Raw genomic sequence first — 15,632 nt, 5'->3', positions numbered from 1 at the left:
TTCATCTGATCAGAAAAGCAATAATTAGCATAACAAAGCAAGACAAAGCAAAGATGAAGTTCTTTACAGGAAATGCTCAATATGTCCACCATCATTCCTCAGCAATAGCTGTAGTCGAGGAATAATGTTGTGAACAGCACTGTGAAGCAAGAGTTATGGTGAGGCATTGGCGTAGGACGTTGTCTTCCAGCATCCCTAGAGATGTCGGTCGATCACGGTACACTTGCGACTTCAGGTAATCCCAAAGCCAATAATCACACGGGCTGAGGTCTGGGGACCTGGGAGGCCAAGCATGACGAAAGTGGCGGCTGAGCACACGATCATCACCAAACGACGCGCGCGAGAGATCTTTCACGCGTCTAGCAATACTTTGTTTCTTTTTTGGTTCTAATAAAACCCCATGTCATTCCAAGCATGTGTGTCAATTTTTACCTCTATCTACATTATTCCGTGGTTTGTTAAGTTTTCAAATTTATACAGACTTTTTGATCGCCCGGTATATGTGGATGTTGCTATCCCATGACTTTCTCACCTCTGTGTAATGTGTCCTAAGTAAAATACTTTGTAGAAAAGTGAGTGTGTGATGTGATTGTAATAGTGTGTTGTTTTGTGCGCAGTGTCGGACTTCACGCAGCAGCTGTCTCAGGTGTACGAGCAACACGCTGAGGAGTTACAGCTACTCGTTTCCAGCTTTCGCAAGCGCAACGCCGAGCTACGCAAAGAAAGGTAAACCATCGCACTTCATATCTCATCATTTTGACAATGTTAGCATCCTAATCTTATTTCATTTTTTTAAAGGCTCGACATAAATAATGAATTATTCAAGAAATTGAAGACATAGTCCACAGGGCAGTATAAACGCTACATCTCTTGAGCCCTGTGCATAATTCGGAAATGTGAATTACTAAAGCTATGGTTAGCTGTCCGTGTAACTTAAAGGGTAACGCGCAGTAGATTCATGACAGTGGGCTGGTACACCGGCCAGTCTCACTGTGGGGTCTATCCGGTTTCTCGAGCTCGTTTAGGCAAATTGTGTGCTGATCCCAAATGTTCGCCTCAGAGAATACGATACAAACACAGTTCAAATACGATACACACAGAAGAATGTTTTTACAATTCACAGACGCATGGCGCACACGTCACCCTCTCTTAGCTTAACTTAGCGAGTGTGGCGCCAAGAATGCCATCCGGCCATAAAATTAAATAAAATGAATGAATTGCCAAATTCTGAAGAAAGCGAGCCTCGCACTGGACGAGGTACATGATAGGGAAAAGAAAGGAAGATGTGCAAAACTCTGCATAATAGAAGTTAATATCGGTAATTTCTACATGGAAGGAAAGTTACGTGGTGAATCTACGTGTAATATATAGAGATGCACGGAACCAATATGAATGGAAAGACTATTTTCTGCGAATGTTCAAGACCAGGATCCCAAAGAAAGTTTAGCGTTACAAAGCTTCTGAGAAAATATCAGTGTGGAGACCGAGGACGGCATGTAAAAAAAAGTATCTTAGCCTAAACTCGGAAAGCTAGAAGCAGAAGAAGAACTTGAGTGACAAACAATGTGTGAAAATCTTATTCTGTAGTTGTAAGTTACCTTGCACAAATTTCTATCAAGGCCAGAAGAAACGTTGTAGTCGTTTTAGGCAGTGTGTTAGATGCTGGGACAGCCCGTATCCACCAATGTGTGACTGCTGCAGCCATGCTTAGTGGCAGCTATGTCTGAACCTGAAAACTTTTCTGTAAACCTACATCTACATCTACATTTATACTCCGCAAGCCACCCAACGGTGTGTGGCCGAGAGCACTTTACGTGCCACTGTCATTACCTCCCTTTCCTGTTCCAGTCGCGTATGGTTCGCGGGAAAAACGACTGTCGGAAAGCCTCCGTGCGCGCTCGAATATCTCTAATTTTACACTCGTGATCTTCTCGGGAGGTATATGTAGGGGGAAGCAATATATTCTGTACCTCATCCAGAAACACACCCTCTCGAAACCTGGACAGCAAGCCACACCGCGATGCAGAGCGCCTCTCTTGCAGAGTCTGCCACTTGAGTTTGCTAAACATCTCCGTAACGCTAACACGCTTACCCAATAACCCTGTGACGAAACTCGCCGCTCTTCTTTGGATCTTCTCTATCTCCTCTGTCAACCCGATCTGGTACGGATCCCACACTGATGAGCAATACTCAGGTATAGGTCGAACGAGTGTTTTGTAAGCCACCTCCTTTGTTGATGGACTACATTTTCTAAGGACTCTCCCAATGAATTTCAACCTGGTGCCCGCCTTACCAACAATTAATTTTATATGATCATTCCACTTCAAATCGTTCCGCACGCATACTCCCAGATATTTTACAGAAGTAACTGCTTCCAGTGTTTGTTCGGCTATCATATAATCATACAATAAAGGATCCTTCTTTGTATGTATTCGCAATACGTTACATTTGTCTATGTTAAGGGTCAGTTGCCACTCCCTGCACCAAGTTCCTATCCGCTGCGGATCAAATGTGTTTGATCATAGCAATAGTTCAGCCATTGTGCCTCCACATGGTGATAGCGATACACAAAGGTATTATAAAATGGTAACCAACGGATTTAAGCTTTCTAATAATCGTGAAGTCGAAACTTTTGCGTTTTGAGTGTGATGTCAGCAGTGACGTAACATTGCAAGCGTTTGATTGCATATACACCAAGTTATAATTAAGTTAACCGTTTTATTTTCCAGAACCAGACGAATTGCTCTATCTTGAACACAGCTGACTTCTTCACTTTCCAACAGAGCGTCTGATGCAGTATGGACCCTTTACAGGTCGTTCTGGGATAACAGTGGTGTCCGATATTACCAAAGGGACAATGTGCACAGACTTCTGTCCTAGCTTTCACCTCATCCGCTAGATCCCTGTGTTTCAATGGAGATGTCTTGAAAAAAAAAATCGCTCTGAGCACTATGCGACTTAACTCCTGAGGTCATCAGTCGCCTAGAACTTAGAACTAATTAAACCTAACTAACCTAAGGACATCACAAACATCCACGCCCGAGGCAGGATTCGAACCTGCGACCGTAGCGGTCGCTCGGTTCCAGACTGTAGCGCCTAGAACCGCATGGCCACTTCGGCCGGCAGGTGGTTTGCAAATTATGGATGTTTGATACAGCAGTGTCTATAATGAAAGTGACTTTCCTACCTTTATTGACGATTGTTATTCCAGGTAGATTGCATCGGAATGTTTTATGCGTTATTATGTTGCGGTTTCAGTAATACTGAAGTTTTGATTTTCTACAGCAGTGGAAGGATCGCTTCTGTAATATTGGAGAATTGTTGCACTAACCGATACTTGTGTTCCACCTTCTGGTGAATTACTTTAGCGACTTCATCATTTCTATCAAATATTCTGTGGGTGCCAGAGCCTTACATCCAATGTAATGTGTGATATCGCTTTCTTCTCATCCTCATACTTCCTGCTGCTATCATTTATACCTAGCTTCTCTCGGACATGCTTCCGATAATTACTTGTTGTAGTGAACATGTCTTCTATTGCTGTCAAAAACCCCACATTTTGTGTGCGTCAACTAATTGTTATGTACCTGCAAATCGACATGATCCCCGCTGAGTTCGTTTACAAGTTTCCCGCGTAGTTCCTTTCCAGTGCGCCCAGTAATATACTGACTAAATGTCGCTGCTACATTTTTAGATCTGATGATGACTGTAAAGCCGAAACCGGTAATCAATTTTAATAAAGTATTACGAGACCAAGAAACTGACTTTTGTAACGTAATGCGTTGCAGAGGTCACCGGCCTCCCCAGGAGGTAAAAAGAACCTAATTTCCCGCATCGGACAGTTTCTCTGTGTCACATGATTAAAACTTACGAACATTTTGGACATACTGTGTGTGTCCTTTACGGTGTGCTGATGTTCTGAAGTCATCTACTTGATAGCTTCGCCAACGCGCGGGTTTGCGAATTTCTAACTTTTAATCAGATAACTCGACATGGTGGAAAAATTCTGCAGGACGCTATCTGGGAGAGTGCAGCAACAACATGGAAACTGCTCGTGACTTACTCTGCCCACGTTTGTAGGCGTAATGCGTTAAACTTTTAATTTGATAACCCTGCATCAACTCCAAGAAACTTGTGCGGATGTTATTTGGGAGAGTGGCACAATAGTATAGCGGCCGCGAGTAACCGACGATATCCGTTGTTGTTTGCGCAACTCTTTACTCAACCTTTAAGGCTGTTCCACGGAAGCACGGCGTGTAGGCACAGGATGAGAGCTGACAGACCATAGATCTCCTCACGGAGACCAGCTCTTCCTCAGCAAAGCACCGTTCTGTTGCACACTTACATCTCACACGAAAACGAAACCACACATCATATTTTGTGGCACTTCATCAAAATAAATTGTTCGAACCCCTTGACGTACACCGAAGAAGACTTAAAATCCATCAGTTTTTTTTTTAAATAGGCATCAGTGTCTCGATTATATTCCAGTATACCTTGTGAAAAACGTCTGAGATATTGAATGAACATAACCAACAAAACTGTTTCACAAACCTTAACAGATATCTGCTCTTTCAGTGTGACAATGGAAATAGTTGACACTACAATAAAATTCCCCAAAACCATTTTTCTATCTTCACTATAGTCCATATCTGAAAGACGGCAGTCTTGATTGTGTGCATCCTCATGTGTTTCCTATAGGTAAAGATGTAATGTGGCCTAAACAAAGTAAACGTCAACTACTCACGTTTTGTGCCCCTTGTACGGGACAAAGCCATTAGTTCCAGTCGCCAAATTTACCAAAGTAAATTAATTCAGGTGTGGTGATGCGTTTTTCTCTGAATAAAGCGTTGACATTCCCGGCAGAGATATCACGTTTTATTTTTCCAGCACCCGTTATTACCACGGACTTGAAAACCTGATACGGGATCTATCTCTACTCGTCCACTTGGCCGTTTCAGTAATATGTCTAGTCAACGAGTGCCCTAACTTTTCCTCTGACCGAACACTCTAGGAATCCTGGCACTTTGATAGAGCACCTCGTTTTGAAGTCTCGTAAAATTAGTAAAATTTTTAATATGTGAAGAACTTGTTTTATTCTGTCATTATTTCAATCTTAGATCATAACGAATGACGTAGAAAGCATAAAAAATTAAAAACCAAGACAAAATTTCGAAAAATGAACGCTGTGCTATTAATAATTTTTACGGAGCAGTTATTCTCTTACCGAGCGAGGTGGCGCAGTGGTTAGCACACTGGACTCGCATTCGGGAGGACGACGGTTCAATCCCGCGTCCTGCCATCCTGATTTAGATTTTCCGTGATTTCCCTAAATCACTCCAGGCAAATGCTGGGATGGTTCCTTTGAAAGGGCACGGCCGACTTCCCCGTCCTTCCCTAAGCCGATGAGACCGATGGCCTCGCAGTTTGGTCTCTTCCCTCAAAACAGCCCAGTCCAGTTATTCTCTTCCCGCGGAACACCATTGTTCCGTAGAACACAGTTTGGGAGACCCTGGTCTGAACACAGTGCACGGGAGATGGGGAGCAGTGCGCACTCAGAGTTTTACACCCATACCCCTAACCGACCATTTCGAGGAGCTGGCTTCCACTGAACTGAAACTGTTCAAGTGAGACTCAATCTACCTGTTGGGAAATGTGTTTTGTTCCACGTAAAGGATTGGCAAAGGCAAAATGTATAAAGACCTGTTTGACGTGGACATTCCAAAGGTGCAATGAATAATCGTACCCACTATGGAAATGGCAGCAAGGACTGGGAAGGAACACCATGTGCATTGAGTGTGTATGACTGGGGGCCTCATTCAGGATGATAAGACTATTATGGATGCCACTCACGTAACAGGGTGCAACCAACTGCATATTGTGGTACATGCTGAGACCAACGTTGCCTATAGCCTGGGCTCCCAGGTCATTCTTCCACCATTTCAGCGTCTAACACAGACGGTTAACAATACCACCCTTCTTCATGGAGTTTCAACTAGCTCACAATCTGCAGAACTAGCTCTCTTGTTCTGAGTCGAGTGGAAGGCTTGAACCAGCAACTGTGAAGGTTCTGCGACAAGCTAGGCTGAGACTGTCCCAGACTTGGTCCATAGGGTTCAGAACTGTAGGAGAGCACTAAGTGGATCAGGTACGCTCTGCACAAAAGCAGTGCAGCGAATAGGTAGCTAAATGTATGAGGGGTGCACACAATGGTTTCTACAGTATGCGACTCTCCTTCCAGTCCAGTAACGATAGTTGTTAGAGCCTCTTAAGTACCAGTGTAGGATCCAAATAAATGCTGCTAATAGGTGAGAGTATTAAAATCCTAATGGTTAACCAATGAAGCATCAGCAACAAAGTGGCGGAGTTGGAAGCGTTCCAAAAAACAACGAAGCACACATAAGCTGTTTGCAATCCTAAACTGACAGCAATGAGACGTAAGGGGAAAATTTAAGCGTATATGTAGAGCATAGGCTAATGGGAAGTGGAGGTAGTGTATTTGTCACAGTAGACATGAAACTGAAATCCACCGAGATTGAAACTGAACCTGCATCATAGATTATTTGTGGAAGAATCAGCATCAGGGGTGAGCATAAAGCTATAACTGGATTCTTCTCTCGACCACCAGTCCCACCCGCTGAAGTCTGCAAAAATCAGAGACAATCTCATTTCGCTAATATGTAAGAGTAGGGGAATAACGTTCATTCTGGACAGCTTTAATTCATTCAAGATGGTGGAACCCCCCCCCCCCCCCGCCACATACACACCCCAGCACCCTGGTGTAGCTGTGGCAGTGGTGCACTGATAATGTCATGAATTCTTCCTCCCTCCCCTCCCAACAAAACCCCTCCCCCACTTCCTGTCCCCCACCACCCCTCCCCTACCCAACTTGGAAACTGGTGGGAAAAATTGCTCAGTCTGTCCTGAGCTGTTGGTGCAGAACGACTTAAGGTAGTGTGTTTTCCTTAATGTGGGTGCTATCCTGTGAGAAAATGTTCATTATTTCATCATTTTTAGGATTAAAATTGGTGGTACACTCAAATTTTGGTGGGAAGTGGTACTGGTTTACAATATCGCTCGAAATTCAAATTTTTGGCGTCAAACTCTCATCTGTACCCTAATAACAGATAATAAGTCATATGCTTCAGTAGCGTCAATTACAGTGCAGAGGACTTAATAATACATTGTTTATTTATAAAATTCAGTTTGTATATTCTTTATTTAATCGGTTTGCGAGAGACATGACTCTCTCACCTGGAAATTGTCTGGAAAAATCACTCAGTCTGTGCTGAACTGTTGTTGTGGAAGAACATAGGGTGGTTTTTCCTTTTTGGGGGCTATTATCCTGTTAGAAAATTTTTCCTTATGCACGTGCTCAACGTGATGTGTGGAGACCAACTGTCCTATTTCACATTACCGCCACTTTAGGGGGCTGAAAAAAGCGACCTTCACTCCTCCAGCAATAAACTGCCGTGAGCACAGCATTCTTTCGTCAGTGTTTCAGGTGGACGGCGACATTTAAGTTCCCAACGTGTTCACCAATCCTTTCTGGAAATATGGATGGTTTTCTTCCACCCACTAGAGGTTTCTACAAGCCAGAGGCGACCACCCCATTCGTTCTGGCAAATACGTGAGAGAGACCACAAGAGCTTTGTTTTTTGTTGGTGTTTCAAGAGGTCGGCAGCACTTACGTGTGCAGGTGTCCCATGACTGTTGGATGCAGGAAGGATATTTTCGCTATTAGTCTAGCACTAGAGAGTTGCTCCAGCCAGGATAGCCAATAACCCCTTGGGGGAAGTATGGGTGATAGTGATAACAGGGTGACAAACTTTCACTCAAGTACAGGGGAGTAGCCTCCTACCGATCTACAAGTGATTGGCTGCTGGAGGGAACATAATGGTATTAGTACACTGACCTACCGTCTCCTTGCTGCTATAAATCCGTGCTCTTGACATACAGGAGTCATGCAGCAACAGCACTGGGGATAAAACACGCTTATATCTATTTATGAGTCGCAAGTCGCATCCTAGGCAACAGAAACGAAGGAGTCACATCGTGCGATATTTTTTATGAGTGTAGTGCTCATTATCTCACTTCAACATGGCATCTAAAGACGAAAAAACTGTCTAGTTCATCCAGTCTTGTCCAGCACCATTTACAGAGTGGATTGTGTACCGGAACAGCTGACCGGCCGGAAAATTTATACCGGCCGCGACACGCTAAGCTATCGTATGCAGTCGGCCAAACCCTCGTGACCACGCCTGCCGCAGGTTACTGGCCGCGGAACAGCGTCGCTAAGTCCTAGCACAGTGTGAGAGAAGCAGGCGTGGTTTTGACGTAGAGTTCTAACCGCAATTCCACTGCAGACATAGACTCTCTAGTTTAAAAATTTCACTTTACACAATACGAGGTGGGGATGTTGTTCTCCATAAACCTTGAAATTCTCTTGCAAAATGTAGAATCCTTCGCTTTATGCACGCTATTTCCGAAGGCATAAGTAATTGGAACATGCACACGTTTTCACATCGCTAATACATCGTTATTTATTGGTCCTTAGTGAGAAAATCCTGTACAATAGTCTGGCATAGGCTATATTTCCACTAAATAGTGTCTCGTTCAGTAAAACAAGCTGTTCTTATCATTTTAATATCTGTTATGTCCTGCATCACAGGACTGGAATCTTAAAATCATTTTTGGTTCATGACGGAGTGATAAGAGCATGCTTTACGTCTGTCACAGATGCCTCCTCACTTTTGAACTCTGTTAACGTAGTCAACTGCCTCGTCTCCTACGAAATTTCTTAAGGTAGCCAAATAGCAGTACAGTACTAAATCTATTGTACGTTAATAGGATTAGAAATGTCGTAAATTATCATCGAAAGCGTGAACCGCTGTAAAACTCCTAGCTGTAAGCATCTGAAGCTTGCTGAAGAAGAATGCATATATCTGAGTTAGATTCATTTGCTGGAGTCTTAAGGGAAGCTGCAATTCCCGTCGGCGTATCACCTGGCGTATATGGCAATACAATTCAGACAGAGGTGTAAGAGGCTGTAAGGCAACTGCTGTTGCTGGAAGAAACATCTAGATTGGTTTGGTCTGGCTTATGCTTGTTGGTTGATTGGCTCTCGATGTACGATAGTCAGATAAGCGTGTAGGTACAGGGTTTGCTTCTAAATAAATAACTACACTACAAATATGCGTTCTACCATGTGAATATACTCTATTCTAGACGGAATATTGTAGCATGGTCGGTCCGCTCCTGAAGAGCGCGTGGCGGAAAAATGAATAATGCTATGATTAAACCCCAAATATTTCCCTAGCTGTGAATTGTGCATGAAGGTGCGAGGCTGTTGCGTCAATGTAAATGATTCAGTGGATAGTGTACGTGTGGTAAGCTCTGTGATACAGTGATAAGTGTATTATGGAGATATATCCCAACTGAAAAACATGTGGTTTATTTGTCATGAAACACTATGCTGCCAACGAAGACTTTGATGTCATTATGCTGTCGCATATCTAGGATGGTGATCATTGGAATACGATAAAGGAGATTATTACATGTATAGTGACATATTTATAGACAGTCATTTGATATCGATAAATTGCAGATGTATCAGAGTTTCTTCGTACAGTCCTCATATAGTAAAGGTGCAGCAGTAAGGCTACGATGGCCATTAAAGAACCTATATCTGGGTTAGAGATCGTAGAGGATATTTAGGGTATAAGCAGAGGCATACAGACATTCATTTTTACTCTATTATTATGCACGTGACTGGAAAAGAAACGAAGAAATAGACAATAATGCTATGGTTTGCGGAATACGCATTTAGACGATGTGGGCTAGTGTCTACAATAGTGTTGCGGCACTGGTAAGGTATAGCGATTTGCAGAGGACTGAAGGTTGGTGGGTGTTGGAGCTCAATGTAGATAAATGTAACTATTGAATCTAAAATAGCCGAAGAGACCTACTACTGTTCTCTTACGTCATTGGCTACAAAACACTAGGAGCCGCCCCCATCGTAAAATATATCTGGATGCGAACATCTACATGGTGGTGAATTTCTCCCTGAACGTTAGCAAGATATTTTTTCTCGTTGTTATGAGTCTCTACACAGCCAGTGACGGGTAGAGGGCTAGACAGTCTTATAACTGATGGAACAATCCAGTCGCAACGTGATGGGATTTCGGGAGAATGATCAGGGGTCTCTGACATAGTTGGGGCTACATATCGCTATATATCGAAGACCGGAAGATTCTTGTGAATTTGAGGGGTAAGCGATGCTCTGACAAAAGGGAGGCTGAGAGGTGATCTCTTTACTCTTCTTCTAATTCTTGTGAGCAAAAATATTACTTCGTCGTACGTACGTCCCGTGAAGAGACCGCAGTGAGAAAATTAGCGACTGTACCTCAACTGATTGACGAACTGACCTTAAAAGTACAAAAATAACCACGGAAAGACGGTAACACGGTTATATAAGTACTTTAGGAACGAGATAAATAGGTTGCATCTGCCAGCCACGGCGATATGACTGCAGGAAAAAAAAGTTATGTGCTATTTTTCTTATTGTCGTAGCTCTGTATCTACTCAGTGACGGGTGGGGACGTGATAGCCTTCTAACTAATGGAACAATACTCTCTGAGCGTGATGGAACGTCGAGAGAATTATCAGATGCATGTGACTTGGCAGGGGCATCTCTTACTCGTCAAAATCAGGTGGATTCAAATGCTACATATCAAAGACTGGGAGATTCGTGAGAATATGGCGGGTAAGCGTTACTCTGACAGAAGGCCCAATGAGAGGTGAGCTCTATATCACTTCTCCTAAGCGTTGTGGGAAAACATAATACAGCTTCTCATACACGTCCCGCGATGTGACTGCAGTTTAGTTAGAGGTAAATACGAAGGTTTTTACGGAGACACAATCAGCAACAGAAGAAGTTTCGTCTTTTGTTTTCTCGATAAATAAGAGACGACATTCTTCCATGAGTTTTGTGTGCCTATAAATGGCGAGACTGACATCTTAATACGTACACTAAAATTTACATCCACGTCTCTATTCATACTTCACAGGCCATCTTGCGGTGTGTGGCGAAGTGTACTAGTCATGTCCTTTCCTGTCCGCTCCCGGTAGCTGAGTGGTTAGCGCGACAGCCTGTCAATCGTAAGGGCCCGGGTTCGATTCCCGGCTGGGTAGGAGATTTTCTCCGCTCACTGGGACTGGGTGTTGTGTTGTCCTAATCATCACTATTTCATCCCCATCGACGCGCAAGTCGCCAAAGTGGCGTCAAATCGAAAGCCTTGCACCCGGCGAACGGTCGACCCAACAGGAGGCCCTACTCACACGACATTTGTGTCCTTTCCTATTCCCCTCGCAAATAGAGGGCGGAAAAAAACGACTATCTGTATGTCTCCAAATCAGTGCTGATTCCTGTATCTTGCCTTCATAGCCCTTATGCGAAAGGTATGTTGGTGGGGATAGAAGCCGGCCGCGGTGGTCTCGCGGTTCTAGGCGCTCAGTCCGGAGCCGCACGGCTGCTACGGTCGCAGGTTCGAATCCTGCCTCGGGCATGGATGTGTGTGTTATTCTTAGGTTGGTTAGGTTTAAGAAGTTCTAAGTTCTAGGGGACTGATGACCACAGATGTTAAGTCCCATAGTGCTCAGAGTCATTTGAACCATTTTTTTGGGGATAGAATTATTCTGCAGTCAGCTTCAAACGTTGGGTCTCTAAATTTTCTCGGTAATGTTCCTCGAAAAGAACATCGTCTTCCCTCGAGGAACTCCCATTTGAGTTACCTGGTGGGTGTAATTCATCTGCAGGCAAAAAATTGCTCACCATGGAAGCGAGCGCTCATGATTAACTTAATTGATTAATCAGTTAGTTTGATAACGACGTGCAGCTCTCGAGATAAAGCGAAGGCTAGAGTAACATGAACATGATTAGCGATTGGAGCAGTAATAAGACTTTTTTTGTTGCGGCAAGATCTTTTTACAAAATTTCAATCTGCCACCTACACAGGGAGAGAGGGCCATCGTAATAAAATTTCCTATATTACCGAATTTATTAACTGATACCTAGTATTAACCTGATATTTATAACTCCTCTGTGCTGCTATTTAGTTGCGTTTAGAGACTTCACAGGGAATGAGGCATTTGAATACCTTAAGAGAGTTCGAAAGTGAGGAGGCATCCTGTGACAGAGGTAGAGTAGGCTCTTAGCACTTTGTCATGGACCAAAAATAAGTTTAATATTCTAGTCTTGTGATATAGGACATAATAGATATTAAGCTGATAAGAGCAGATTTTTTTGTTGATGAGACAATACTTAGATGATATATAGCATACGCCATACTGTTGTACAGAATTTTCACACTAAGAATCAACAAATAACGATGCTTTAGCGATGTCGAAACGTGTGTATACTCTGATTTCTTCTGTCTTCGAAAATAACACGCATAAAAGGGAACAACTACGTTTCGCCTAAAAAATTCGATGAGTATGGGCGTTAACACCCTCTCTCCGATTTTGTAAAGTGGTATTTTTAAACTTGAGAGTTTATGCTAGGGGTGGAATTGCAGTTAGAACTCTACTTCCAAACCGCACTTATTTGTCTCACAGTGTTCTAGGACTTAGCGACACTGTTCCACGGTCAGTGGAAGGCATAGTAACGAGGTTTTAGCCGACCGGAAGCGATGGCTTAACCTGTTGCGACCCTTCAGGTACACAGTACACGCGGTAAATGGACTAGACTGGAGGTGACTGGCCAGGTTTTTCGTCTTGAGATGCCATTTTCAAGCAAGATAATGAGCACTACAATCATAAAAAATGTCACGCAATGTACTTACAACCTTTCTGTTGGCTAGGATGCGACGTTAGACTCATAAATAGGCGTAAATGTGTTTCATTTTCCAGTGCTGTTGCTACATGACTCCTGTATGTACAGAGCATGGGTTTATAACAGCACTGGGACAGAGAGTCACCGTACTAATATTTTTCCCATCATTATGTTCCATCCAGCAGCCCTTCACTAGTAGATCGGTAGTCGGCTACTCCCCTGTACTTCCGTGAAAGTTCGCCATCCTATTATCATTACCACCCATATTAACCCACATAGGGCTATTGGCTAGACTGGCTAGATCAACACTGTAGTGCGAGAACAATAGCGGAAATATCGTTTCTACAGCCAACAGTCATGGGACACCTGCACACTTAAATACCACTAATATCTTGACACACCAACAAAGAACGGATCACTTTCCCAGTACAAAATAGATGGCAGCCACTGGCTTGTATAAACCTGTAGCGGGTGGAACAAAGATATTCCATTCTTGCAGGAAGCACCGGTGAACACCTGGGGGACTTAAATGTCGCTGGCCACCTAAAACACTGGCAAAAGGACAGTGTGTTCCCAAAAATTTATAGCTGGGGGGGGGGGGGGGGGGGGGGTGAAGGTCGCTTTCCCTGGTGACCTCTGGTGGCGATAATATCAAATAGGACAGTCTCCACACATCAAAGTTGAGGTCATGCACAAGGAAAAATTTTAGTAAGCGCTTTCCAAGAGGATAATACCCCAAAATAAGGAAAAAACACCCTGTGTCTTTCCACACCAAACAGCTCAGCACAGACAGTGATTTTTCCCACTATTTTCCATGTGGGGGAGGGGAGGAGCCATGTCTCCTACAAACTGAATAAATAAAGAATATACAAACTGAATTTTTTAAATAAAGTATGTATTATTATGTCATCTGAAATGTAACTGACACTAATGAATCATATAACTGTTGATCTGCAATTGTGGTATAGATGGAAGTTCCCACAAAAAAAAAAAATTATTTCGAGTGGTATTGCAATCTAATTTAGTCACCAAAGCTGTAGGATAATTTCCAGTACTGTCTCCGACCAAAACTTTGAATTTACCACTAATTTTAACCCCAAAAATGATGAAAAAAGGAAATTTTCTAACAGGGCAACACACAAAATAAAAGTAATAAACTACCCTATGTCCCTCCATGCCAGACTGAGCAATCTCTCCTGGCAATTACCAAGTGGAATGGCGTGGGGGGGAGGGGGGGGGGGGAGATGGGAGCAGAAGTTCTGGAGGGGTGGTGGTGCGAGGGAGAGTGATGAAAAACCCATGACTTCATCAGTGCGACATTGCCACATCAACACCAGGGAGCAGGGGGGGGGGGGTGGGGGGGTGACAGTCCATCATCTTGAATAAATTAAAACTGTTCAGAACGAACATTATTCCCCTATTTGTATGTTCTTCAATCATTCTGTAATAATCACGAGAGACTTTAATCATCCAAGAATCAGTCAGAATATTTATGGGTTTGTTAATGGTTATTGTGACAAGACATCCCACGAAATGTTACTAAATGTGTTCTCTAGAAGCTATGTAGAAGATAGTTCACCACCCCACTCATAATCGAAATATACTGAATTTAATGGCAATAATTAAACCTAACCTCTTGGTATCAGTGACCATGAGACAGTTGTGGTAACAATAATTACCAAAGTACAGAGGGCAACTGGAACAATTAAAGAGAGTTACATGTTCAGTAAATAGGATAAATTGTTAGTACTGTAACATCTCAACGAGGAACTTGAAGGTTTTACCTCACAACACGAACATATAGAGCAAGGATGTTAAAATCAATAGCTGATACAGGCCAAATAGAGCAAGGGTGTTACAATCAAAAGCTGATACAGGCCAAACGAACAAGGTTCGTATTGAAGTGGGCCACAAATAGAGAATTTCAGATTCAGTTTTCATAGAAAATAAATTTATTTGGAAATATATGGCACAAAGTAGAAGAACAACGATAATATTAATGCTTCCTTCCTGATGCTTGACATCTGTTCACTGCTACTAACTTTTCTATTTTAGAAGAAAACTTATTCGCAGTAATTACTTTCAAAACTTACTCAAGGTGAATGTCTGAGATTTTTGATCTCACTGGAGATTTATTTCCTTTCGAAACTGAAAGTAGCTGTTCGTATCCATAAGTACTTAGAAACGTGTCATACACAAATTTTCAAGTATTACCAAACATGGCAGGCAAATATTTATAAAATGCAGGTACGTTAAGTTCGTATTCAAATCTGAGTCATACTGGATCTCAATTAGTTCCATTTTCATTTGATTACGTACCGATTCCATAGTTAATGTATAAATCGAAGAGATCAAAGAAAACTTTCCGATTATTTAAAATCTGTAAATCTTGATTCAAACTCAGTTTTGAAGCTTGTGTTATTTGTTTTTCACCCGAATCAGACTTGTTCATGACGCATATCGAAAAGCATGTTAAATCTTCATTTTTCGACTGATTTACTTAAGAAATAGTTTACATTTGATGCTTTAACTTGGTTATATATCTTCGTGATAATCCGATAATACACTGCGCATGATGAATCTTTGATTCACCACAAATTTCTTTTCGTTATAGAATGAAACCAATGTTTTATCCAGGCATTGGAAAAGACCCATTGTTAACTATAGAAGTTAATTTTGACGGAGGCAGTACGTGCTTTTGCAGGAGTCGAACAAAATTAAATGTATCTCGTCTCATACAAGTGTTTTGCGTTGGAAATAGTTCTAATAATTCATCAAAATGTTGAAATCCATATCTTAA

The 15,632-nt window shown here is 42.5% G+C and overlaps 1 protein-coding gene, 1 non-coding gene and 1 pseudogene across 2 annotated transcripts in view; 2 read left to right on the top strand and 1 right to left on the bottom strand.

Annotated features, from left to right (window-relative positions):
- The first annotated feature begins 519 nt into the window (after window positions 1-519).
- The window catches only part of LOC126470681 (uncharacterized), a 990,891-nt gene continuing 975,778 nt past the window's right edge, over window positions 520-15,632 (top strand). Inside the window, exons 1-2 of the mRNA XM_050098681.1 lie at window positions 520-538; window positions 618-726. Of these exons, the coding sequence (XP_049954638.1) occupies window positions 520-538; window positions 618-726 (128 nt within the window). The remainder of the gene's footprint in view (window positions 539-617; window positions 727-15,632) is intronic.
- LOC126472227 (U2 spliceosomal RNA) lies at window positions 8,592-8,782 on the top strand. The gene has a single exon (XR_007586373.1). It is a non-coding gene; the product is annotated as a U2 spliceosomal RNA (small nuclear RNA).
- LOC126472238 (U2 spliceosomal RNA) lies at window positions 12,172-12,333 on the bottom strand (annotated as a pseudogene).

The sequence above is a fragment of the Schistocerca serialis genome, chromosome 3 (assembly GCF_023864345.2).
Source record: "Schistocerca serialis cubense isolate TAMUIC-IGC-003099 chromosome 3, iqSchSeri2.2, whole genome shotgun sequence".
Classification (NCBI taxonomy): domain Eukaryota; kingdom Metazoa; phylum Arthropoda; class Insecta; order Orthoptera; family Acrididae; genus Schistocerca; species Schistocerca serialis.
Note: the sequence above shows the minus strand (reverse complement) of the source record. Positions and strands in the feature narration are given on the sequence as shown.